Source organism: Bubalus kerabau, chromosome 4 (assembly GCF_029407905.1).
Source record: "Bubalus kerabau isolate K-KA32 ecotype Philippines breed swamp buffalo chromosome 4, PCC_UOA_SB_1v2, whole genome shotgun sequence".
Taxonomy (NCBI): Eukaryota; Metazoa; Chordata; class Mammalia; order Artiodactyla; family Bovidae; genus Bubalus; species Bubalus kerabau.
The window spans coordinates 17,938,744-17,964,801 of NC_073627.1; the positions used below are offsets into that span (position 1 = coordinate 17,938,744).

General features: G+C 37.0%; 1 protein-coding gene across 6 annotated transcripts in view; it reads left to right on the plus strand.

The window, feature by feature from the left end:
• Positions 1 to 26,058, plus strand: part of CDC27 (cell division cycle 27) — a 57,303-nt gene that overhangs the window by 709 nt on the left and 30,536 nt on the right. For all 6 annotated transcript variants that reach the window (XR_008712900.1, XM_055575599.1, XM_055575600.1 and 3 more), the window contains exons 2-4: positions 12,067 to 12,142; positions 20,559 to 20,706; positions 22,286 to 22,411. Coding sequence is in view for 5 of the 6 variants with exons in the window: in XM_055575599.1 (XP_055431574.1) it covers positions 12,067 to 12,142; positions 20,559 to 20,706; positions 22,286 to 22,411 (350 nt within the window). In the remaining variant the exon portion in view is untranslated. The remainder of the gene's footprint in view (positions 1 to 12,066; positions 12,143 to 20,558; positions 20,707 to 22,285; positions 22,412 to 26,058) is intronic.

Sequence of the window (26,058 nt, forward strand, 5' to 3'; positions counted from 1 at the left end):
GAAAAGAACCCCAAGGCCCAGTGCAGAGGCTCAAGCACCTATACAAGGGGAGGGGCTGGAAACAGCAAATTGGTTTTTTTCCATGACCTGTGATGGGTATCATGAGTGTTTTACTGTGCATGTTTATAAGGCGTTCAGGAAATGAAAGACACATCATGATTTTTCCATCCATACTACACCAAGGTTTGCTTTGACGCACAGTGCTCTGTTGGCATGTAAGAAACCCTATTGGATTTTAAGGGTGTGATGCGGTGCCAAGTCATTTCCCCCTCCTGCCATCTGAAGAAACTAAATCTTTTGTCCCCTGGTGAGGGACCAGGTCTGGGAGACTTTTTACCCTATCCTATGATCTTTGACTTGATTAGAAGAGTTGACCTCTATCAACTGATGTCATTGAGTCATGCACTTTATTTTGAAAGCAAACCGATTTTAGAAATTGCTTCATGTTGCTCTTAAAGACCCGTGATATCAAATAGTAAAATATTTTAATACATCACTCCTTCCATATTTCTTTAATTTTTTCCATCACAGGATGAAATACCAATTTCTCCTAGTTGGCTCTTTCTCTAGCTGTTTACATATAGCAGCTATTAATTTTTTAATTAGTGTAGTGTGGGATTCTGTCTTCTGTACAGAATTGTACAAACAATTCTGTTTGTACATTATACTGGTGCTTTCAAAGCTGTTTCTTTCCATCCAAATTTACTAGTAAAGAGTCCCTTTTTAATGTGTTTTGTTTTTGGTTGTTTTTTTGAGACCTAAGTTGAAATTAGAAGTCGCTGTCTATACCTTCTAAAATGGATAAGCAGATTACTCAAGTTGTTTAATTTCTGTTTCATGTTTTTGTTATTTTGTCTTAACAATTAATGATACATTTGCCTTATAGATATGGCTTCTAAGATGATAAATTAGTCTTATGGATAGCCTATGCATATATGCCAATTCACTTCAGTCATGTCTGACTCTGCGACCCTGTAGACTGTAGCCTGCCAGGCTCCTCTGTCCATGGGATTCTCCAGGCAAGAATACTGGAGTGGGTTGCCATGCCCTCCTCCAGGGGATCTTCCTCACCCAAGGATCAACCCTGTGTCTCTTACATCTCCTGCCTTGCCCTCCTGACAGGCGGGTTCTTTATCACCAGGGCCACCTAATTTGCATAAAAGCATGGAGAGAAATATGTAGCCAATTCCTTGATAAAGATATTCCTTGTGTGATAAACACATCAAGTTTTCTGTTTTTCATTAAAGTACTCTTAGCAGTAATGCATTTAGATATTTTTAAGGCTCAAGAGTCAAATTTGTCTACTCCCCACACACAACCCACTGACAGTGGTAAAAGTTTTAGGATATAATTAGGTGAGAATTTAGGTTGTAATTTTTAGTATAAGAAGCCATTCAAGAAGGGATCTAGAGCAGTAGGAGAACAAGCAACGTTGGCTTTTTAAACTATAATAAGTGATTGCTTGTATTTTTAAAGGAATGAGAGTAAGGTGGAAAGGTGTGTCCTTTTGAGGGTTGTCTCAGGGTTTGAAGTATTATTGCTGCTGGTGCTGCTAAGTCGCTTCAGTCGTTTCCGACTCTGTGCGACCCCATAAACGGCAGCCCACCAGGCTCCCCCGCCCCTGGGATTCTCCAGGCAAGAACACTGGAGTGGGGTGCCATTTCCTTCTCCAACGCATGAAAGTGAAAAGTGAAAGTGAAGTCTGCTCAGTTGTGTCTGACTCTTAGCGACCCCGTGGACTGCAGCCCACCAGGCTCTTCCGTCCATGGGATTTTTCCAGGCAAGAGTACTGGAGTGGGGTGCCATTGTTACTAGGCATAGAAAAAAGTTGAGAGAAACGATGAGCAAATGATTTTTGCTTTTTCTTTTCTTAAATCTTAAACATGGGATACCCAGTTTGATATACCATGTAAGCCTAAATATAAGCACTTCCTCAAAATTATCTCTTATAAAAAAGTATTACTTTGAGTCTTCAAAAATCTCTCCTATTATGAGGCAGAAATTCTGTCATTTATTTAATTTTTAAAATAACTATTTGGGAAGGAATAATTGCTAGCCTAAGTGACTTGAATCAGTGCTAATTTGGATGTGTATAAAATCCACCTGATGAAATTGATTTTTAAAAAAATCAATTTTATATAGATTTATCAATTATTCCTGGGGGTTAAGACATCACGGAAGTGTTGAATGAAGTTGTAAAAAAAAAAAAGCCTTGGAAAAATCATCTTAATAAGTAGTATAGTAACTGGTTGCTTTTACACATAATATTGTTTTAGAGCTCATTAGATAGTGAAGGTGGAGAAGGCAGTGGCAACTCACTCCAGTATTCTTACCTGGAAATCCCATAGACAGAGAAGCCTAGAAGACTGCGGTCCATGGGGTCTCGAAGAGTCGGACACGACTGAGTGACTTCACTTTCACTTTTCACTTTCATGCACTGGAGAAGGAAATGGCAGCCCACTCCAGTGTTCTTGCCTGGAGAATCCCAGGGATGGTGGAGCCTGGTGGGCTGCTGTCTATGGGGTCACACAGAGTCAGACATGACTGAAGCCACTTAGCAGCAGCAGCAACAGATAGTGAAGGAATACTTTTGGCTTGGGATAAGAAGTACAGGGACAGCATCTAACACAGATTCAAAGGGTACCATTTTCAAATAACTTAGAATTGAAGATGGTTATTCAGGAAAATTGTGTTAGATGATTACCACTCTCCCAAAAAAAGGCTTTTTAATAAATTGTTCTATTCAATAGAGTAGAAAAAAAGAAATTCCTAAATATATTTTATGATTGTAAAAATGTGTGTATATATATACACACACATATATATAGCTAAATTGATAAATCAATACCATTTGACTATTTGGTCTTCATTCAAAAATGTATTCAGGTTAGCTGAAATACATTTGTTTATGAAATTTTCTTTTAGAAAACAGATTCTCATATTTAGGTACAATACAGTATTTTGAAGACAGTGCTACATAGTACCTGAACTGAGAGGATGTGCTTTGGAGTGGGGAGATAGAGAAGGAAATCATTACAGATAAGTGATAATTCCTTTATGGACTCGTGCCCTGATACAGCCTTTGTGCTTATATATAGAGAAAGCATGAGACAAATAATCACAAATTAATAATTATAAATTGTGATAAGAATGGTACTCCAAGTAGGGTGTTAGGAGAGAGACTTAATAAGAGGGTCCTGACTTCAGTCAGGTTTGCAGTTGGACCATCAAGGTTCAGAAGCAGCCTCAATGAAATAATCAAATTGGAAAGAATGTTATGCACCTGCTATGTGTCAAGCGCAGATAAAAGACATTCTAAAACCTTCTCTAAAAAGGATGTTAGGAAAGTTCCTTTTGAGCAAATAACATTGTACCTGAGTTCAAAGTTTGAGACAAAAACAATTTGAAAAGAACTACAAGCAGAGAAAACAGTATATGCAAAGTCCCTGAGACATAGTACAACTTGACATTGTAAGACCCGAAAGAAGGCCATTGTGGCTGGAGTTGCATAGTAATGTAAGGCCATTGTAAGGAGTTCATTTTTCATTCTAAGTGTAATGGGGAATCACTGACGAATTTTCAGCTGGGGGTTGACATACTCTGATATAGATGTTAAGATCTCTGGCTACTGTATGTGAAAGGTCAGGGAAGAGGAAGGCAAGAATAAATACAGTCTTAAGATGACAGTGCAGTTCAGTCACTCAGTCGTGTCCAACTCTTTGCGACCCCATGAACTGCAGCACGCCTGGCCTCCCTGTCCCTCACCAACTCCCGGAGACCACCCAAACTCATGTCCATTGAGTAGGTGATACCATCCAACCATCTCATCTTCTGTCGTCCCCTTCTCCTGCCCTCAATCTTTCCCAGCATCAGGGTCTTTTCGAATGAGTCAGCTCTTCGCATCAGGTGGCCAAAGTATTGGAGTTTCAGCTTCAACATCAGACCCTCCAATGAAAACCCAGGACTGATCTCCTTTATGATGGACTGGTTGGATCTCCTTGCAGTCCAAGGGACTCTCAAGAGTCTTCTCCAACACCACAGTTCAAAAGCATCAATTCTTCGGCTCTCTGCTTTCTTTATAGTCCAACTCTCACATCCATACATGACCACTGGAAAAACCATAGCCTTGACTAGACAGACCTTTGTCAGCAAAGTAATGTCTCTGCTTTTTAATATGCTGTCTAGGTTGGCCATAACTTTCCTTCTAAGGAGTAAGCGTCTTTTAATTTCATGGCTGCAGTCACCATCTGCAGTGATTTTGGAGCCCAGAAAAATAAAGTCAGTCACTTTTTCTACTCTTTCCCCATCTATTTGCCATGAAGTGATGGGACCAGATGCCATGATCTTAGCTTTCTGAATGTTGAGCTTTAAGCCAACTTTTTCACTCTCCTCTTTCACTTTAGTTCCTCTTCACTTTCTGCCATAAGGGTAGTGTCATCTGCATATCTGAGGTTATTGATATTTCTCCCGGAAATCTTGATTCCAGCTTGTGCTTCCTCCAGCCCAGAGTTTCTCATGATATACTCTGCATATAAGTTAAATAAGCAGGGTGACAATATACAGCCTTGACGTACTCCTTTTCCTATTTGGAACCAGTCTGTTGTTCCATGTCCAGTTCTAACTGTTGCTTCCTGACCTACATACAGGTTTTTCAAGAGGCAGGTCAGGTGGTCTGGTATTCCCATCTCTTTCAGAATTTTCCGCAGTTTATTGTGATCCACACAGTCAAAGGCTTTGGCATAGTCAGTAAAGCAGAAATAGATGTTTTTCTGGAACTCTCTTGCTTTTTTGATGACCCAGTGGATGTTGGCAATTTGATCTCTGGTTCCTCTGCCTTTTCTAAAACCAGCTTGAACATCAGGAAGTTCACGGTTCACATATTGCTGAAGCCTGGCTTGGAGAATTTTGAGCATTACTTTACTAGTGTGTGAGATGAATGCAATTGTGCGGTAGTTTGAGCATTCTTTGGTATTTCCTTTCTTTGGGATTGGTGACCTATACTAAAGTGGTAGCAGTGGAATAGGAAAGAGGTAGATAAGTTCAAGAGATATTTTGGAGGTAGAATCAATGCGTCATGGAAATTGATCATTTGTGAAGAAATGAAGAACAGCTACCTAGGTTTCATTTTGGGGGTAATGTTTAATAAATGGAGAATTCTTTGCAGGGAAAACAAATTTGGAGGAGGACCATTAAGATATTTGTGAAACCAACCAGTAGAAATGTAGATAGATAACTTCTCATCTTTTGAGGGGTCCTGTCTTTTTGGGAAGATAAATATGCTTAACGGGAGGAACTGAATAATGTTAAAAGTCAGTATGTACATGTTTGCACAGATAATAGTAAATTCAGTAAAGAGAGATCCTTGTGGACTGGAAAGATGGAAAAGGTTTCTGGAAGGAGTAGAACTTAGAGCTTTAGAAAGTCAAAAGGGTTTGAGTTGGTAGAGGAGAAATATGCTTGGCACAGAATGGCATGAGCAAAAGCCCAAAGTTGAAAATGGTGCTCAGGAACAAGAAAACAATAAAAATTATAGCGTTGTCTAGAATGGGAATTGAGAACAGAAAAGATAAGGTTTTGCTAGTGAGGTAGAATCAGGTTACAAGGGGACTTAACATCCAGGCTGAGGAGTTTAGATTTAATTTGTTGGTAAAATAGCCATTATAGGTTTTTGAACAGAAAAATTATAATGAAAGCACTGCTTGGGAAAAAATTAATCTGGTGCTATTGGGAAGGTGGGACAAGGCAAGACTTAGGGCGGATACAGGCTAGCAAGTTACACAGTAGTGGACATCAGGGTTTATCAGTCTTGGCACTGTTGATGTTTTCAGCAAGCTAATTTTTTGTTGTGGGGATATTGTCCTGTGTTCTGTAGTGTCCTTGCCGTCTGCCTGCTATATGCCCACTCCATTTGTGACAAACAAAATGCCCCCCTAGACATTACTACATGTCCTTTGTGAGACAAAATTGCCCAGACTGAGAACCATTGATGTAGACCTGAAGTAAATTAGAGTTCAAGAAATTACACTCTAATGTATAGTAGGAAAATTCCAAAGTGACTTTTTTCTTCATACCTTCTTATGTTGTCCATTTTTTTTAATGGTCTAAAAGAAGACACCTATTTTCTTTTTTGAAAAAAACAAGAATGACACAATCTAGGTGGTCATATTTAAGTCTGAGTTAGTTGTACAATTTACAGAGGTTTGTTTATATTTAAAATAATATTTCATATTTAAGAAGAGCAACAAGGAGAAGGAACTTTGCCATTTACTTTCTGTGGTGTTGATTTAATTATCTTTAAAAGTCAGTGTGGCCTAGAACTGACTTGTTAGTTTAATCAGCAAAATTTCTCTTTTAAACTTATTTGGGGGCTCAGTGATGGTGTTGCTCAGTTTGGCTTCATAACCTTTAGCAGCATTTCTTCCATCTGGCTTTAATTTGTAGAACACCTGAAGTGATGCACTGAGTGTTATTCTTTTAGGGGCAGGTTTACACCAGCAGTTGAGCAAGGGAAGGGATGAATTGGGGCAGGGTTGGGGGGGTGCGGCGGGTAGTCGCTAATCTTAGCCCTGCCTGTCATCAGCTACCAATTTGTCATGCTTTAGAGAATAGTTTATTCCCCACTCCATTCCCCCAGAAGATACATACTGTCACTCACATGCTTGAGCAGAGTGTAATGGGAGCTATATGTGTCAAGTTTCACTTCCAGGATGTGTGCAAGTTTTTATTGGCTGCCTTCATGATCACTTTCTGACCCCCTTAAGAATTGGTGATAAAGGAATGATTTTATTCTGAGCAAAACTTGATTTTAAATCAGAAATGGATAGTACTGTTGAATATGATACTTCCACTTCTTTAATTTTGAAAAAAAAGAAACTCAAAAATTCTAGGGCTTTTTGGCCATAGTATTTATGTGCCAGATTTTCCTGGTAAGCAGTAGCAATGACGATGACAGAGCTGATGAATCAATCATTGGGTCTTTTGTGAATTGTGTGTTACAAAATCAACAATTGTGGCATATATGGGAGACATTATATAATACAAACTATCAATTATACCTGTAGAATTTGTTAATCTTAAGAGCTGGAAAAGGAAAAGGTTTTTAAGTACCTAATGTGTGCCAGTCTATATACTAGAAGCACCATATCATTTCATTTAATCTACACAAGTCCAAAAATAGAGTTCCACTTTTCAGATGAGAAAGTTGAGGCTGAGAAAAGTTAAATAATTCCCCAAAGTCTCACTGCTGAAGTCCTGGAACACAAGTTTGAACACAGGTCTCCAACATCAAATTGTGGATCTGTTCTTTCTACTCTCAGTGTTCTTTCAGTAGGTTCTTAGGAAATCCCCATATTTTATAAAGGAGTACTTAGGTGGTAATTATTTGTATTAGAAACAGAGTTCTATGTACCACAGAGTTTGTTTCAAGGTTTCCAGAGATCCTTAACTATTGGATGTATAATAATATAGAGAAATTTAAGACTAACGTGTAAAATGCTAGCAATGGGAGGACAGCAAAAAGTCAAAGATCATTTGTTTATTCATTCATTGTACGTTAGTTAAGCACCTACTTAAAAAGTATATACTTTTGGGAGTATCCAGTGAGCAAAACCAGATGTAGTCCCTACCTTTCTAGAGTTTATATTATAGTGAGGAAGATATTACTCATATACTCTCTTAAATATGTGTAAAATCACAACAGTGAGAAATACTGCAAAGGAAAGGTACTTGGTGTTATCAGAGTGTATAAGAATGCCTAACCTCATCTGGGTATCCTATAAAAAACCTTCCCTGGAAAAGAAGGAAGTCCAAAGGATGACTAGAATTAGCATAGATTGAAGGAAAGGAGGGAGTATGCCAGGCAGAATGGACTGTGTATAAAGGACCTGTGGCAGAAGGATAACGTGGCAGGTTTGAGGAGCTGAAAGCAGGTCGTCGTGCTAACAGGGACAGCATGAGAAAACATGCTACAAGATGAACCGAAGAGGTAGGTACAGACTGTAGCACTCTGCCAGTTTGGTGGCTTGTCTTTTATTGCCAAGGACAGTTAGAAGCCACTGAAGGATTTTAAGTAAAGATCAGATCTGACTTGTGAAAAACTCATAGGAAGAGAAAATGAATCATAGGGTAAAAAAGAATTCAGAGGGGCGAAATAAGACACTGTTAAAGTCATCCAGGGAAAAAGTGGTCTGACTTTAAAAGTAAATGTTTATTGAGTTTCTTCCTTTCACTATTATTAGTTTCCTAATTTAAATGAGTATATTTGAAAGATACCTATAGGCATAGTTCCAGAACCCTAGGTCATCTGTGGTCTGGTAAAACACCAAAAGGCCAGATTAGTTCTTTAGGGGGTTTAGAATTTAACCAGGCATTGTGCTAAGCTTATCTCAGAGGTAAGTGTTTTTATCCTTATTTTACAGGTGATTAAAGCTAAAGCTCAGAGAATTGACTTAGTCGTCTAGATTAATGTCAGAGGAATCTTTTTTATGTGCCTTAGATTGAGGTGTGGGGATCATATTAAGCATTCAATAAATAATTGAGTCAAATTAAATTTAAATATGTTTTTAACTGTTGTTTTTTTGAATACCTTTTAACTACCTTTGGTGTGTTGTAGTATAAAAGAAAAGTAAATTAGATAGCAGTGATTCTGTAGTACGTTTAAAACCTATTCTTATTATGTTCACTCCTTGCTAATGCCACATATTTTTGTTCTAAGGCTCAGCTACCCAACTGTTTGATAAAAAAACAAAAGCATGATGACAGTGACCAGATACTTGCCTATAGAATAATACCTGACTTATTCATAATTTCTCATTGTCAGTAGAGATCTGAAAATTCAAAATGTTAAGGCTTTGTGCAGCCCACCCAAAGAAGTTGATTTTTCAAATTGGTTAAATATTAATTTTTTACTGCAATCAGGATCATATAGCAAGGTAAATGATCAATAAATGTTTACCAAATGGATGAATATTGTGTTTCAAAAAGTGGTAGGCATATTGAATAAGATAAGGAAAACGATCTAAGTAGTATGGAAACACGATCTTAGTTCAGTTCAGTCGCATCCGACTCTTTGAGACCCCATCTACTGCAGCACACCAGGCCTCCGTGTTTATCGCCAACTCCTGGAGTTTGTTCAAACTCGTGTCCATTGAGTCGATGATGCCATCCAACCATCGCATCCTCTGTCTTCCCCTTCTCCTCCCGCCTTCCATCTTTCCCAGCATTAGGGTCTTTTCAAATGACTCAGTTCTTCGCATCAGGTGGCCAAAGTATTAGAGTTTCGGCTTCAGCATTAGTCCTCCTAATGAATATTCAGGACTGATTTCCTTTAGGATGGACTGGTTGGATCTCCTTGCAGTCCAAAGGACTCTCAAGAGTCTTCTCCAACACCACAGTTCAAAGGCACCAATTCTTCGGCGCTCAGCTTGAAAAACCATAGCTTTGACTAGATGGACCTTTGTTGGCAAAGTAATGTCTCTGCTTTTTAGTATACCGTCTAGGTTGGTCATAACTTTTCTTCCAAAGAGCAAGCATCTTTTAATTTCATGGCTGCAGTCACCATCTGCAGCAATTTTGGAGCCCCAAAAAATAAAGTCTGTCACTGTTTCCTTTGTTTCCCCGTCTATTTGCCATGAAGTGATGGGACCAGATGCCATGGTCTTAGTTTTTTGAATGTTGAGTTTTAAGCCAACTTTTTCACTCTCCTCTTTCACTTTCATCAAGAGGCTCTTTAGTTCTTTGCTTTCTGCCATAAGGATGGTGTCATCTGCATATCTGAGGTTATTGATATTTCTCCTGGCAATCTTGATTCCAGCTTGTGCTTCATCCAGCCCAGCGTTTTTCATGATGTACTCTACATATAACATGACCTAGGCTACTATTAACCAGAAAAATCTGATTATCTTCCAGGTATTTATAGGTCACACCACTAAAATATTATTGCCCCCAAATCTGATGTATGCCAACTGCTAAGTTGGACTGACCTGTATCTCCTTAGCAGATTCTTGATTCCTTTATAATGTTTTGCTTACCTGTATCAAGGAAGAAACCACTAGATGTTACTTTGTATTATTTTATATTGCCAACAATGTTTTAATCATGTTAGTAAATTTAATTATAGTAGGAATATTTTATGTTTTACCTCCATATTGGGTTACTAAAAGTTTGTAGGTCAGTAAGTGGAAATTAGATTCAGAGTTTTAAAACACTTATTCAACAAGCATTTATTGAGCATTCACTATGTTTAAAGACAATTATCTAGGATAATTAGGGAAATAACCACTTAAGTAGGATAACCAGGGAATTATAGAGAAAAAGAGAATCTGACTTTTACCCACAGAAGTTGCAGCCTAGTTTATCAAACTATATATGACTAAATCTAATAAACAGCTTGATATATTTTTTTGAAGTAGAGACAGAATTTTCTGGGACCTCATAGGATGGAGTCATTAATATTGCATGGGATAGATCAGTGAAAGGAAGATACCATGTAAGCTGAATTTTGAAGAAGACACATTTCACGAGGTAGAAGTTAAAGGACAGCCCAAACAGTACTTTGAAATGTGAAAGTACAGCTGATGTTTAGGCACTGATGGAGGCCTTTTCTGGTTCTAGACCATAGGCAGCTTTGGTGAGAGATGAGCAACAGCTGAAAAGGGATGATGAAGGCCCAAAGGGATTTGAATGGTTTACTAAGGAGTTTGTACTTTATTCTGTAGCTGTTTATTGTGTAAACTTTGTGGGACCATCCAGGAGGAATCATTAGGAAATTTTGATCAGGGATGAAGACATGAAAATGATGATGGCAGCATCTGAAATTTATTGACTAATTATTAGGTATATGCAAGGAACCAGTGTGTACTTTATTGGAGTCTTTATGTTTTAAATGAAGAAACTAAGACTTAGGAAACATTGTTACCTGCCCAAGGCACAGAGCTAGTAAGTCATGGAACATGAATTTGAGCTCCTGTCCAAACTCAGGATTTCTGGGATAAGATGGATTACATTACAGCCTGCAGGCAGGAAGACCACTTAGGGAACAACAAGTTTAGAGAAAAGATTCAGTTACAGACTGGGACTAGAAAAAAGGGGGATAAGACCCTAGGTACTTTTCTTTAGGTACAGTTCAGTTCAGTTCAGTCACTCAGTCGTGTCAGACTCTTTGCGCCCCATGAATCGCAGCACACCAGGACTCCCTGTCCATCACCAACCCCCAGAGTTCACTCAGACTCACGTCCATCGAATCAGTGATGCCATCCAGCCATCGCATCCTCTGTCGTCCCCTTCTCCTCCTGCCCCCAATTCCTCCCAGCAGCAGGGTCTTTTCCAATGAGTTAACTCTTCGCATGAGGTGGCCAAAGTACAGTTCTGTAAATGATGGTTAAATTCACTAACCAAACTAAAAGATTTAAAATCTTTTAAATCCATGATGAACCTAAATTGAATTACCAGTGCAGTAGTTATTTCATATATATTTAGCCAACATATATGACCTTGTATGGGCTTTCCAAGATGGCACCAGTGGTAAAGAATCTGCCTGCCAATGAAGGAGATGTAAGGGGTGCGGGTTCAATCCCTGGATCCGGAAGATCTTCTGGAGGAAGGCATGGCACTCCAGGAGTATTCTTTACTGAAGAATCTCATGGACAGAGGAGCCTGGCAAGCTATGGTCCATAGAGTTGCACAGTCAGACATGACTGAAGCAGCTTAGCATGCACACAGAGGCCTCCAGTTTAGAAAGCTTTATGAAGTTGATATTATTAAAGCTGGGTCTACAAGGATGTGCAGTTTAAAAGAGTAGGTAGATGAAGGAGCCCACGCTCCCCAGGGAAGGAAAAGGAAATACAAAGACACAGAGGTCTAAAAGTTCATGGAGAATTAAGTGAGTAAATTCAAATGTTAGGAGCCATACTGTGAAGAGCCTCATCTAATAGGTTACGGAGTTTACACTGTGGATATTGAGGTTTTATTACTTAAATTAGATGTGTTGATTTGAGTATTATATGCAAGGGTCTGTGCTAAGAGTTACTGTGAAACTGTATATTTATGTTTTTTTTCCTCTATTTACAGGCTGCTATATGGCAAGCACTAAACCACTATGCTTACAGAGATGCAGTTTTCCTAGCAGAGCGACTTTATGCAGAAGGTTTGTAATCTCTTCCTTTCTAAGAACCATAAAAGAATAAAATACATGGAATTTCATCACTTCTTAGGACTGTAACAAGATTCTGGGTATCACTTTTTTTTTTTTTTTCTGGCTCTGCCTCAAGGCATGTGGGATCTTAGTTCCCCAACCAGGGATGGAACCGCGCCCCCTGCATTGAAAGCACAGAGTTTTAACCACTGGACCACCAGGAAAGTCCCATGGGTATTACTCTTGTTTTATCTTTATGATTGACAGTAGTTCATAAAAATTTTTTCCCAGTATCTGTGTAGCTTTTTATATGCTACTTTTAGTAACTATGTAGACTTGCTTTGGATTTTGCCCTATGGTTTACTTAATCATGTTCCAGTCTTTAGGTATTTTTTCTTTTTTTTTTTTTTTAGTGTCTATATTCTGTGGTTTAGAGCATGGATTTTGAGCCTTCAGCCTTAGTACAAACCCTAACCATTAAACATGCTGTAGCATACCTTGGGCAAGCTATTTAACGTTTGAGTATTTCAGATTTCTCATCTGTAAAATAAAGGTAATTATTGTCTCTTGGAATTGAAAAATGAAATAATATATTTAAAGCACTTGGCACGGCCTTCTGGCACTGTAATAAATTCAACATCAGCTGGTATTAGTGGGGTTTTTTGTGTGTCATTGATTATTATAATCTTCTTAAGATGTTTCCAGGTGGTACTAGTAGTAAAGAACCTCCCTGCCTACGCAGGAGACATAAGAGATGTGGCATAAGAGATGTGGATCTGATCCCTGGATCAGGAAGATCCCCTGGAGGAAGAAATGGCAGCCCACTCCAGTACTCTTGTCTGAAGAATCCCATGGACAGTGGAGCCTGGCAGGCTATAGTCCATGGGTCTCAAAGAGTCAGGCACGACTGAAGTGACTTAGCACGTTAGCAAAAATGCTAAGATAATTATGTACAGCTTTGTCATTTTCCTTGTGTTATGTACTCTAGGATAGAATTTACAAGTCAAAGTAGGTGGTGGTTGTCCTTTAGTCGCTAAGTCGTGTCCGACTCTTTTTGCGACTCCATGGACCGTATAGCCTGTCGGGCTCCTCTGTCCATGGGATTTCCAGGCAAGAATACTGGAGTGGGTTACCATTTCCTTCTCCAGGGGATATTCCTGACCCAGGGATCGAATCCATGTCTCCTGCATTGGCAAGTGGATTCTTTACCCACTGAGGCAGAAGGAAAGCCCTATATGAGTCAATATGCGTGAGCAGTTCTACAACAAATTACTTTTGCCTGGTTGATAACCCAGCAGAGAGAGTTGTGATAATCACTGTGTCACCAATAGTATAAGACTTCCTTCATGGCCCTATCAGTATCAGACTTACCATTATAATGTGTTTTTGCTTACTAGAAAATTGTGAAGTATTTTGTCTTCCTTTTTATAATTCTGAAGGATGCTGGGTATTTTCTCAAGTGTTAGTTTTACATTTATTCCTGTTTCTGTGGACTCTGTCTTTGTTTATTGCATATTTGCCCCAGATTGTTTGCTTTTTAATCTTAATTCTGTTGATTTTTATAATCTAATCTTTTAAATTTTATTTAGTAGCTTTATCATTTAAACTTTCTCCTGTTGCTCCAGTGGCTGAAAGAATTGTCATTTTTCTATAACTCAAAAATATGTAGTTCTTGGTAATTTAAAAAGTTTTAAAAAATGTATCATAGTGTTATTACTTAATTTAGTCAGTGTTATTTATTAAATGCTTTTTTCCCTCCCACATGGTATTTTATGTGGTTTTGGGTTAAATTTTTTTTAAACATTCTACTCTGTTCCCAGAACCTCTCCTCTCTTTCATCAGTTGATTTTCTATTTTTAACTCAATATCATACTATTTTATTATTAACACTTTATTATATTGTCTTTTAACATCTAATAAGGCCTGTCTCCATCATTTTTTCCCCTGTTTCATTCTTTGGTAGGAATACCCTTTTTTTAATTCTTTCATTTTACATATGTATTTTATTAATGTTTTGAAATTTCACAAATATTTTGATCGGTGCTCTCCTGAAACCATATAAGTCTATGAGTTAATTTAGGAAGTATTATTATCTTACTATACTATAACTGTCTTATCTAGAAACAGTGCTGCCTTCTTACTCCAGTGTTTAACTCAATTTTCCCACTTATTGAATAACCTCCCATTGGATTACTTACCAAAAGTTTTTTTATGATTGTAGGTAAGTTTTATTTTTGTGTGTCTGCAGAAACTAGTAATGGAACCTTTCTGCTCAGTTATATGATTTTACTCTAATAAAGTGCTTCGTAACTGAACTGCAGGCATAGAAGGTAGATATTAGGGGTTTGCTAGACATGTGTCCATGGAGAAGGCCATGGCACCCCACTCCAGTACTCTTGCCTTGAAAATCCCATGGACGGAGGAGCCTGGAAGGCTGCAGTCCATGGGGTCGCTGAGGGTCGGATACGACTGAGCGACTTCACTTTCACTTTTCACTTTCATGCATTGGAGAAGGAAATGGCAACCCACTCCAGTGTTCTTGCCTGGAGAATCCCAGGGACAGGGGGGCCTGGTGGGCTGCCGTCTATGGGATCACACAGAGTCGGACACAACTGAAGTGACCTAGCAGCTTAGCAGCAGCAGACATGTGTCAAAAAAGGACAAGGGATAAGAACATTAAAGAATATAGACAAGATGTGGACCAGAAAATGTAAACTACAAAGGAAAGTTAACACAGGGATTGATAAATAAGAGGATTTAGGAGAGGTACTGGAAATCCAGATGAAGTTGAATTGGTAGATGTATGGAAATAACATAGGAGAGGAAGACTATGAATGAGGTGCAGAATTCTTTTATTAATGAAGCAGAATGTCTTGAATTTAGTAACCAAGAGTTAAAAGTCTTAAAAGTTAAAAGTGAGATATGAATCTCACCAGCAGGGAATTTCACAAAAGAGCAAAGGATGGTACTTGGAAATAAACAGCTGGGAGAAGCAAGGAGGAAGCCACGCTGGCCCTGGGGCCAGAGGGACTAGCATCCGTTTGAGAGAGCTGTCAGGTCCTCGGAAAGGAGAGGCATTCTTGAGGAAAGTTGGGAAGGTCTATGGAGCAGAAGTCTTAGGTCCAAATGAAAAGATTAAGAAAAGTGAGAGCCTTACAAAGAAGGTGATATGACAGATTGCCCAACTCTGCAAATAAAAGCAAGGTTTATTGTGGACAATCTACTTACATATATTTTCAGTGATACCTAAGCAGCCCTCATGTTTTCCTGACTTATACTTTTTCTTTTTTAGTTTGTTAACGTTAAGCAGTTTCTAGTTATTATAGTTAGTTTCCAAAAGTTTGCAAATTAGTGGTTTCAAATTTAGATGATCGGATTTTCCCATCGAGTTGAGGCAGGATTCCAGATTAATCCACATAAAACTGTTTAATCCACTTTCTATCTGTTTCTTATACAGTGCTTAACTCTTGGAAAGTTGCTCATTGTTTCTCTCAATATGAAACCTAACTACTCTTGACTGTATTTCTGTGAAGTGCAATGGGAGTGCAATGGGAGCAGATACTATTCCAGCTCAATAATAATCACAGTACCTTCTAGTATTTATGGATTTCTTACTGTGTACTAGGTACTCTGAGTACTTAATACTTATTCTTTATTTAGTCTTCAACAGCTCCATAAAATAGACATTGCTATTACCATTTTAGAAATGAAGAAACTAAGACCATTGTTCACCAGGTTTTACCTGTCTTAATGATTAATGGGCCAGGTGTAGAAATTGCATTGAGTACAGCGCTTTCCGTAAATTTGGCTTAGCTGAAGAGAACTTAATCAGAGTAAAAGATTCAGCATCTGATTCTCTTCTCTGTCTTAGCCATTATAGTGAGAGCCCAAATTCACAGAAATATGTGACTGCAAATGGCAACATTAAAAAAAATTATTTCTAGTTATGTTAAGGTAATCATTGAAGGAAGTTGTCCAAATACTACTAAAAATATGGCATATTGTATCATTTTTAGGCCATTACTAGTGGAAAATTTTATAAATATATCTTGTCGCTAGAAATTCAAGTCACTTTGTCATATGGGGGGACAAAAAGGATATCTGGCCCATTGGCCTATTCTTTTACTGTCATAGTTAAATTATTACTGATGAAAAAGATGATGCTATTTTTAAAAAATATTCTTTTATTTTTATTTATTTATTGGCCATGCCATGCCACTTGTAGGATCTCAGTTCTATAACTAGGGATTGAACCCTAGACCACAACCCTAGACCACATTCGGGGATTGAAAGCCCAGAATCCTAACCACTAGGCACCAGGGAACTCCTAATGCTGTTTTTGTAAATCATTATAGTTTTCATTTTCATTATGTGTTAGTGAACTAAGACTCTGGTCTTCCCAATGATCTTTTTAAATCCAAGGCTCAACTATTTCATTGCATCAATCAGATGTTTCACATAAATATCACATATATCAAACTCAATTCATGCAAAACTGGATTCATAATGTTCCCACCCTATTCTAAAACACCACTGTGTCTCAGTAGAAAAGCCTTCTTATTAATTTTCCTGTGTTTAGTCTTTCCTGCTGCTTTGATTTCCCCCCTCCCAAATCAACCCCATTCTCTTTACCTTGTAAAATCCTTTAGAGATGTATAATAGCTATAAAAATTTATCCCTAAATCTTTACACAGCTTGCAAAGTCCTATATGATCTGGCCATCTGCTTTCTCCTTATGTATTGCCATTTCCTTTTAAAATTTCCACCAACCTTCTTATCTGTGGTGTATTTACAACAATCATGTTTTCAAAGTATTTAAAAATATCAACCCCCATTATCTTTAAGTGTAAAACCAGTTAGTACTGAAATTTAGGATGTGAACACACATGAGGAAAATAAAAATTCAGAATAGTATTAAAATACTGAAGTTGTGTATATAGATGAAGTGTTCAACAACAGAAATGACTTTGAAAAGGGTAGAATGAATCTTGCATCATATGTAAAGTATAGCACCCAGGCATTTGAAATCAGTCAGCAAAAAAGTGGTAAGATAGAATCACTTGAGTTTGTGGCTGAACATTACGTATGTAATTTACCCCATGTAAATATCAGATGACTAGTCAGGTATTGTAAATTTTGAAGGTCAATAATAATAATTTAATAATAGCACATACAACTCTTACTATATATCAGGCACTATCCAAAGTTCTTACATATTAACTCATTTAATTCTAACAGCACTAAGTACTTAGAGGTAGGTATCACTGTGTCCTTATTTTACAGATGAAAAAACTGAGGATGGGAGAAGTTAACTTGCCCTGAGTCACATAGCTAATAAGTGATAGTATGGAAATCCAAACTAAAGAAGCAGTTTGGCTCTAGTGTCATTATTCTAATCCATGTGCTGTACTGTCTGTAGGTGATGTGAGAACTTGAAAGATAATCAAGATGAAATGTGTATCACAAATCATAAATGATTCCGTAGGTGTTATGCTCTTTGAATACTTAAAACTTAAGTGTTTGTGACAGGGCAGCAAGCACAGTACTCTAACTTCTAAGGAGTTCTCTGTGGTATTTAGAGTTTATCAAGACTAGATAAAGAGCACTCACCTCAACAAACATTTAAGTCTTACCACCACCGGTCCATTTTGGAAAAGGCTACATACAAATCAACATGAAGAAGAGGTGTCTACCTGGTTTAAAAGCACTGAGAAGCTAATTCATCTTCCCATTTGATGGCAGTGTGTCTGAAGGATGCAAGCTTAAGCTCCTCTTAATTATTTTGAGCTTATATTAAATGACCTACCCTATATTTGAAGCCCAACCTGTTTGTAAGAAGAGGAGTTTCAGTATTGTTCTGTAACTCATCTTTTTCACCTAACAATGCATTCTGAAAAAATGCAGGGTTTTTTTTGGACAAATGTGTTTAGTCATATGGATGTGCCTTGATTTAACTCATACATGATTGATTTATCAGTATTAAGAGTGACTTTGTGGAATCAGTGTTTACTTTATTCCTGATTATAGAATACAGTCATCTCAGGGCCAACCATGGGTTCTGCATCTGGAGGTGCAACCAACTGCAGATGGAGAGCTCAGCTCCAGAGGGTCGACTGTGTATTATGGACCATATAATTCCCAATCATATATTTTGATTAAGGCTCTTAATAAAAGATGGCAAATAAATGTCATGCAGACATTTATAGCTATTTCCAGATCCTGTTATTTTGATCTTTGCACACTTATACTAGCAAAGCCATGATCAGCCTTAGTTTTTCTGAGTTTTGCACTTGAGGCAGCCACTGTCAGTCATTTGAAGTTACTGTTCCAGATGAAATCTATTTGTCAATACTCTTTCCTTTTTAGATTTATTATAGCCACTCACTACTGGTTCACTAGCTATGTTTGGACTGTCAGTTTATTTCTGGGAATCTTCAAAAACCCACCCCTTTCAGTCCATTTATTTCACGATCCTTCCAATTCTCAGTTTACTTCACTATCTTATAGTTTCATTAAGCTTAAGGTTTGATTAAACCTCCAATCTATAATCTCACTTAAACATAGTTGTTAAGTCATCATACTTCAAAAAGTAATTGCACTATGACACTAAAATCATACACACAGTATTTGGTATCTTTATGTTATTATGGAATTTTACCAGTGAAAAATTAACCTAGATATACTCAGTGTTTGAAAACAAACATTTGATGAAGCATTTTTATGGCTCAAAGTTGAACTAGCTTTGGAGAGCCATTGTTTTTTGGTATAATAATTAGTTTTTAAATGCTTAATTTATTAGATGACAAGAAATCAGGCCCTTGCAAAATCTAGACGAAATCACACTTTCTAACTTATGTGAATTAGCACTTGTAGTTCAATGAAATTAACAGTTTGTTCCCATTGCAATAGAGGTCCCCATTCATTTTTTTACTTCTGAATGATACCACTGTAGATCCTATTAACACCTGTACACTAAAATTCTTAGCATTTACTGCATGACATCTTACTGTACATTGTTTTTTATACTAGGGTTTTGTGAAAAATCATAAGATGGACCAGAGAAGTAGAGTTCTGTTGGTTTTTGCTTGTGCATATATGGCATACAACAACAGGAAGGAAAAAAAAAAAAAATAACCTTTATAAAAGGAAAATTTCAAGCTACTTTTTTATCCCACATCTTTGAGTTAGCTTTCCAGAAAGATGTGGCAAGTTTATCTGTACTTTAAATTTAGTGATTCACAAAGTTTAGCATGCATCAGAATTACTTGAAGGGTCTATTACCACACAGGTTGCTGGTCCCCACTCCCAGAAGTACTGATTTTAGTGGGTCTGAGCTGAGATGGGGCCCAAGAACTTCATTTCTCACAAGCTCCATGTTGATCCTGGTATAGGGGGCCACACTTGGGGAATCACAGGCTTAAATGGTCCCTCAGTCTCCTGATATTATTACATAACCCATTTTTAGAAGTACAGAACTTAAGAGTTTCCCTCTTTCTATCCTTACCTCTATAGACTCGCATCTGGGGACTTCTCTGGTGGTTAAGACTCTGTGCTTCTACTACAGTTGGCGAGGGTTTGATCCTGGTAGGGGAACTAAGATCCCACGTGTTGTGCATAGTGGCCAAAAAGGGAAAAAAAAAAAAAATAGACTCTCATCTGAATTGGTTGGGAGGTTGTGAGGATAGAAGTGGGGTGATGGTCAGTTTGGGAGAGAGTAAATAAAGAAGAATGCTACATTTCATTAACCAGGCATTTCCTAATGTTAAAAGGAAAGAGGTTGATAAATAATTCAGCTCTTGCCATTAAAGAGCAGTTTAATTATTGTTACTGGACAAGTGTCAAGTCAGTCAATTCAATGTTTATATAGTGTGGGTATTCACAATTTAGAATTTTTTTTCCTTTATCTTAAATTATCTTGAATATAATCTACTATGTATTTGGTATTAGAAATAAGTGAGTTTTGTTTGTTTTCCAGTTTGGTCTTTGTTTAATGTAGAAATTTTCAGATTGATAATTAGGTTTATAATGCTGAGTTTCCCTCTCATGAAATTTGACTTCTGTCCTCTCAAAGGATCTCTCAGAAAAATACTACATAAAAATGATGCTTTTCTAATAGTCTGTTTAAGGGCAGTTGTATGCCTGTGTTTGATTTTCTTAAGGATTTATAGAGAATACTACAGTTGTCTTCATTGTATTATTTCCTTTTTTTCTTCTGGAAAGAAGGTAGTCAGGACTTGGGGAACTAACTTTTGTATCAGGAAAGTATTTCTCCTTAATTGAAATTTGAATTAATAAATTGTTTTTTGTATTGAATAACATGCCTAATTTTTTTCGTTATTGCTAAACTTGTTTACGTATCGCTAGATAAACAATAATTACTATTCAACATACTGAATAACGGCCCTTTTTTTTTCATGTTTGTTCTTAGTACACTCAGAAGAAGCCTTGTTTTTACTGGCAACCTGTTATTACCGCTCAGGAAAAGCATATAAAGCATATAGACTTTTGAAAGGACACAGTTGTACTACACCGCAATGTAAATACCTGCTTGCAAAATGTTGTGTTGATCTCAGCAAGTAAGTTTCTAAATCTTTTCTACCTAATTTTGTTCTACTTAACTGTAGAATTCTGGATAAAATTCTTTTGATGGATTAGACTCTGACTCCCTTTCTCCCCTCTTGGTAGTAGAGTTTTGTCTATTTCAGTAACTTTTGAAATGCTGCTGCCTAGTATTTTGTTATGGAGAGATTTTATTGGTATGGTATAAATAGAATTTAAATCTGGAGAAACCTAAGTTGTAACTAATTCCTATGATTTTGTAAAATGATTGTAATAAGCCTGAAAACCTAACTTCCCAGTTCACCTGAGATTAATGCTGCCTTGTGTCTAGACAGTTGTGTAATTAGTTATTTGCCTTTCAAAATCATTCTTTTGGGGAACCATTACTCCTTTTAAGCAAGGGGACAGATTTAGGAGAACACTTCTTTGGCATATGACAGCTCAACCAAGTCAGCTGTCCATATTCTGAATCTGGAGGCAGCTAGAGATTTAGGTAGTTATGTTCAGTCACACTTTTTTCTGTGCTGTGAAAAATGGAATAGTGGTAAAGGTGACTAAACAGATAACTGTAAAGCCTGTATATTTAGTTTATAGGTATACAGTCATAGGATACAAACCCCATTTACTTGATAGGTATACATTGAAAGGATATAAATAAACCCCATAAAGTCTCCATAGTCTGATAAGTATTTATTTGTCCATTGTCTAATTGAAAACTTTTAAATTACAGCTAAAATATATATATAAAATTTCTGAGACATTTGCTATTGAATTACTTCTACTCCAAAGATTCTAATGTTGAATTCTTTAAAATATATTTATTTAATTTGCCAGTTTCTTAAGCCAGTTCTTACCTTAGACTTTCTTATCCCATTTATAAATATTTATAGTTTAAAAAAAAATCCCACTGATAGTAAAAAAAAACTTTAGATATCACATTTTACGTTTAGGATATATAAGCTTACTTGAGAGTTTTCCACATGATTTAGAAAAAACTTTAAAACATGAACCATTACAAACTCTGATCTGCTAAAAAATATATAGTGAAATCAGGCAAATTTTTTTCCCTTTGGGGAATATTTGTAATTTTTATATCAAGAAAACATAATTGATAAAAAGAGGTGAAGTGCTATTCACATTTCAATTGTAAACCTAAAAATAACTGAGGCCATTAAGTATGCAATTTTTAATTAAAATGTTAGTCTTATTTAACCTGCTTGCAAATCCCTACTTCAAGGAATAATAGAACTAAGAAGGACCACCAAATCTGTTAATGAAGTGCTGTTCATATTTTTCCCCCAGCGTAACAGTCTTCCATTTCTTTTGATGTGAGTAATGTGTATGTTGCTCAGACTAGATTTGTACATACAGACTAAAGGTAACTATTTCTGTTTTTAAAGGGTAAGACTGAAATTTTAAGATGGTAAATTCCCAATCTCCCAAATGATTCTTAATAAATGTTTATTGCTATTCTAAAGGTACCATGAACTTTTTACTTTATCTCCATAGTAAGAGGTACATTGGTAATGAAGAATGTCTTAACACACTGTGCTTTTTATATTGACTTTTTAAAAAATCTGAATGTGTGTTTTAAAGGCTTGCAGAAGGGGAACAGATCTTATCTGGTGGAGTGTTTAATAAGCAGAAAAGCCATGATGATATTGTTACTGAGTTTGGTGATTCAGCTTGCTTTACTCTTTCATTGTTGGGACATGTATATTGGTAAGTAAGAATGACTGAAATTATCAGAAAATTGTTTCTAGCACTAGAATGAACTACTACTCAACGATAAAGAGGAACAAACTATTGATAAACATGATAATTTGGGTGGATTTCAAGAGCATTATGGCAAGTGAAAAAAGGCCAATTTCAAAAATTTGCATATTCTGTGATAGCATTAATAGAACATTATTGTTATGACACAGTTACAGTGAGAGAGACAGATCAGTGGTTCTCAGACATGAGAGTTGGGGCAAGAGTACTGGGGCTGTAGAGAGGTAGCTAAAGGAATTTGTTTGGGACTTTGGAACAGTTCTATATCCTGATTGTAGTGGTACTTACCCAAATATATACATGTGATAAAACTTCATAAAAACTATACACAAACAAATAAGTGCACGCAAAAACTGCTGAAATCCAAATTAAATCTGTGGTTTAGTTTACCATATTATTGTGCTTAGTCACTCAGTCTTGTCCGACTCTTTGCAACCACATGGACTGCAGCCAGCCAGGCTCCTCTGTCCATGGGGATTCTACAGGCATGATATGGAGTGGTTTGCCTATCCCTTTTCCAGGGGATCTTCCCGACCCCAGGAATTGAACTGGAGTCTCCTGCATTGCAGATGGATTCTGTGCCAGCTGAGCTACCACGGAAGCCCTTACTGTATTATACTACTATCAATTTCCCAGATTTGATAATTGTACTATGGTTACGTTGAAAGCTATTATTAAGGGAAGCTGGGTGTAGGGAATTCTATACTATTTTTTCAACTTCTATGTGAGTCTAAAATTATATCAAAATAAAGTTTAATAAAATAAAGGGAAGGTATTAAATCACAGAAATGCTGTATATATTACTAGTTGTTTTATTTTTATTTTTTTAGTTTTCTTTTTTCTTTTTTTTTTACTTTACAATATTGATTTGGTTTTGCCATACATCAGCATGAATCTGCCACGGGTGTACATGTGTTGCCAATCCTGAACCCCCTTCCCACCTCCCTCCCTATACCATCCCTCTGGGTCATCCCAGTGCACCAGCCCCAAGCTTCCTGTATCCTGCATCAAACCTGGACTGGTGATTCACTTCTTATATGTTATTATACATGTTTCAATGCCATTCTCCCAAATCATCCCCGCCTCCCTCTCCCACAGAGTCCAAAAGACTGTTCTATACATCTGTGTCTCTTTTGCTATCTCGCATACAGGGTTGTCGTTACCATCTTTCTAAATTCTGTATATGTGTTAGTATACTGTATTGGTGTTTTTACTAGTTATTTTAAAACAAGATCATTTGTTTAAAAGTTTTTGAAGGTACTTTTGTATCAAGTCCTAACCATGAAGGAAGGTTTTTCCTCTTTTTCAGAGAAACAATAATTTTTATTTATCATAAAGATTAAAAGGTCAGGTATCCAATAGGGCACAACCCTGCTCCCAAAACTGGCTTTTCATTTCAACCATCATATGCCTGTTGTGACCAAAGTTGCACTCAGTAATTTAGAAACCTCCTTGTTATAGTTTTGAAGCTACAGCTTGTTATCTTTTATCTCCAGTACTTTGATATAGACATTTCATTAGTCTCTTTGTCTACAGTAGCACATGAGACTTGCATCTTTAAGGCATGACTGATTCTAAGTCTAGTTCTTAGATTAACCTGTTTCTTCCAGTACCATTTAAATAGCTATTTTCAACCCCAATCCTTTGGAAAACTCCTTTCTGAGTTTTAGTTTTTAAAAAAATTGACCTAAAATTGGGACACTCCAGGCAGCTTAATTTTATTAAATCTTTCCCTCCTTTTATCTCTCTATTGAGTAATTATAGGTCTGTCTCCCAGATGTGACTACTATAACTCCACATCTGGCTCCTTCCCCAATTTTTTTTTAATTGAAGGATAATTGCTTCACAGAATTTTCTTGTTTTCTGTCAAACCTCAACATGAATCAGCCATAGGTATACATATATCTCCTCTCTTTTTAATCTCCCTCCCCATCCCATCCCTCTAGCTTGATACAGAGCCCCTGTTTGAGTTTCCTGAGCCATACAGCAAATTCCCGTTGGCTGTCCATTTTACATATGGTAATCTACGTTTCCATGTTACTCTTTCCATACATCTCACCTGCTCCTCCCCTCTCCCCATATCCGTAAGTCTGTTCTCTGTGTCTTTTTCTCCATTGCTGCCCTGCAAATAAACTCTTCAGTACCATTTTTATAGATTCTGTATATATGCATTAGTATACGATATTTATCTTTCTGACTTATTTACTCTGTATAATAGGCTTTAGGTTCATCCACCTCATGAGAACTGACTCAAGAGTGTTCCTTTTTATGGCTGAGTAATACTCCATTGTGTGTATGTACACCACAACTTCTTTATCCATTTATCTGTCAATGGACATCTAGGTTGCCTCCATGTTCTAACTATTGTAAATAGTGCTGCAGTGAACAATAGGATAAATGTGTCTTTTTCAATTTTGGTTTTCTCAGGGTATATGCCTAGGAGTGGGACTGCTGGGTCATATGGTGGTTTTGGAGAAGGAAATGGCAACCCACTCCAGTACTCTTGCCTGGAAAATTCCATGGACCAAGGAGCCTGGTAGGCTACAGTCCATAGGGTCGCAAAGAGTCAGACACAACTGAGCGACTTCACTTCACTTCACTTCATGGTGGTTTTATTCCTAGTTTTTTAAGGAATCTCCATACCATCTTCCATAGTGGCTGTATCAATTTACATTGAATGTAATTTAAATTATATTTAATGTATCAATTTACATTCCCACCAACAGTGCAAGAGAGGTCCCTTTTCTCCACACCCTCTCCAGCATTTATTGTTTGTAGACTTTTTGATGATGGCCTCCTTTCTGACCAGTGTGAGGTGATATCTCACTGTAGTTTTGATTTGCATTTCTCTAATAATGAGCGATGTTGAGCATCTTTCATGTGTTTGTTAGCCATCTGTATGTCTTCTTTGAAGAAATGTCTGTTTAGCTCTTTTCCCCACTTTTTGATTGGGTTGTTTTTTTCTGGTGTTGAGTTGTCCCAATTAACTTTTATATTATTTATACATACCAGTATCTATCTTTGTGTGTGTATGTGTGTGTGTATCTAATCTCTTCTTGGTAGACATTTTGTTCTACATTTATTTTATGGTCTATTAATCAGATCATGAGAAATCTAGTTTGCTATTCTCAGAAAGCTTATAATCAATTGTAAGAGAGCACATGGAAGATAAATAAATAGACAAACCATACTTAGTTATAGACATGGTGAGGGGCTGTATAACATAAGTTAGTTTTGGTATAATCTTCAAACATTGAGTTTTCACTGTATTTTTCTTTTTCTGGCCTTATATTAAAAGTTCCCAAGCATTCATTGTCCGCTTTCCACTCCTAATTTTTACTTTCCAAAAATACTCTTATATCTCTGTTTCCTGTTTTTACCCTGCTATACATGGTAAATGAATATATCATTCTTGTTACAGTTATTTTCCCTTTAAGAAATTTCATCTAAGCAATCCTTAGATACAGACTTTGATAAAACTTATATTTTCTGAAAGTTTGTCTCCTTCCCCTCTTTCTTTCTGTGTCCATGTGTTTATTGAGTCAGATTAGACAAATCTGGGAAGCTAAATAAGCTTCAACTAGTGGTACTTTCTT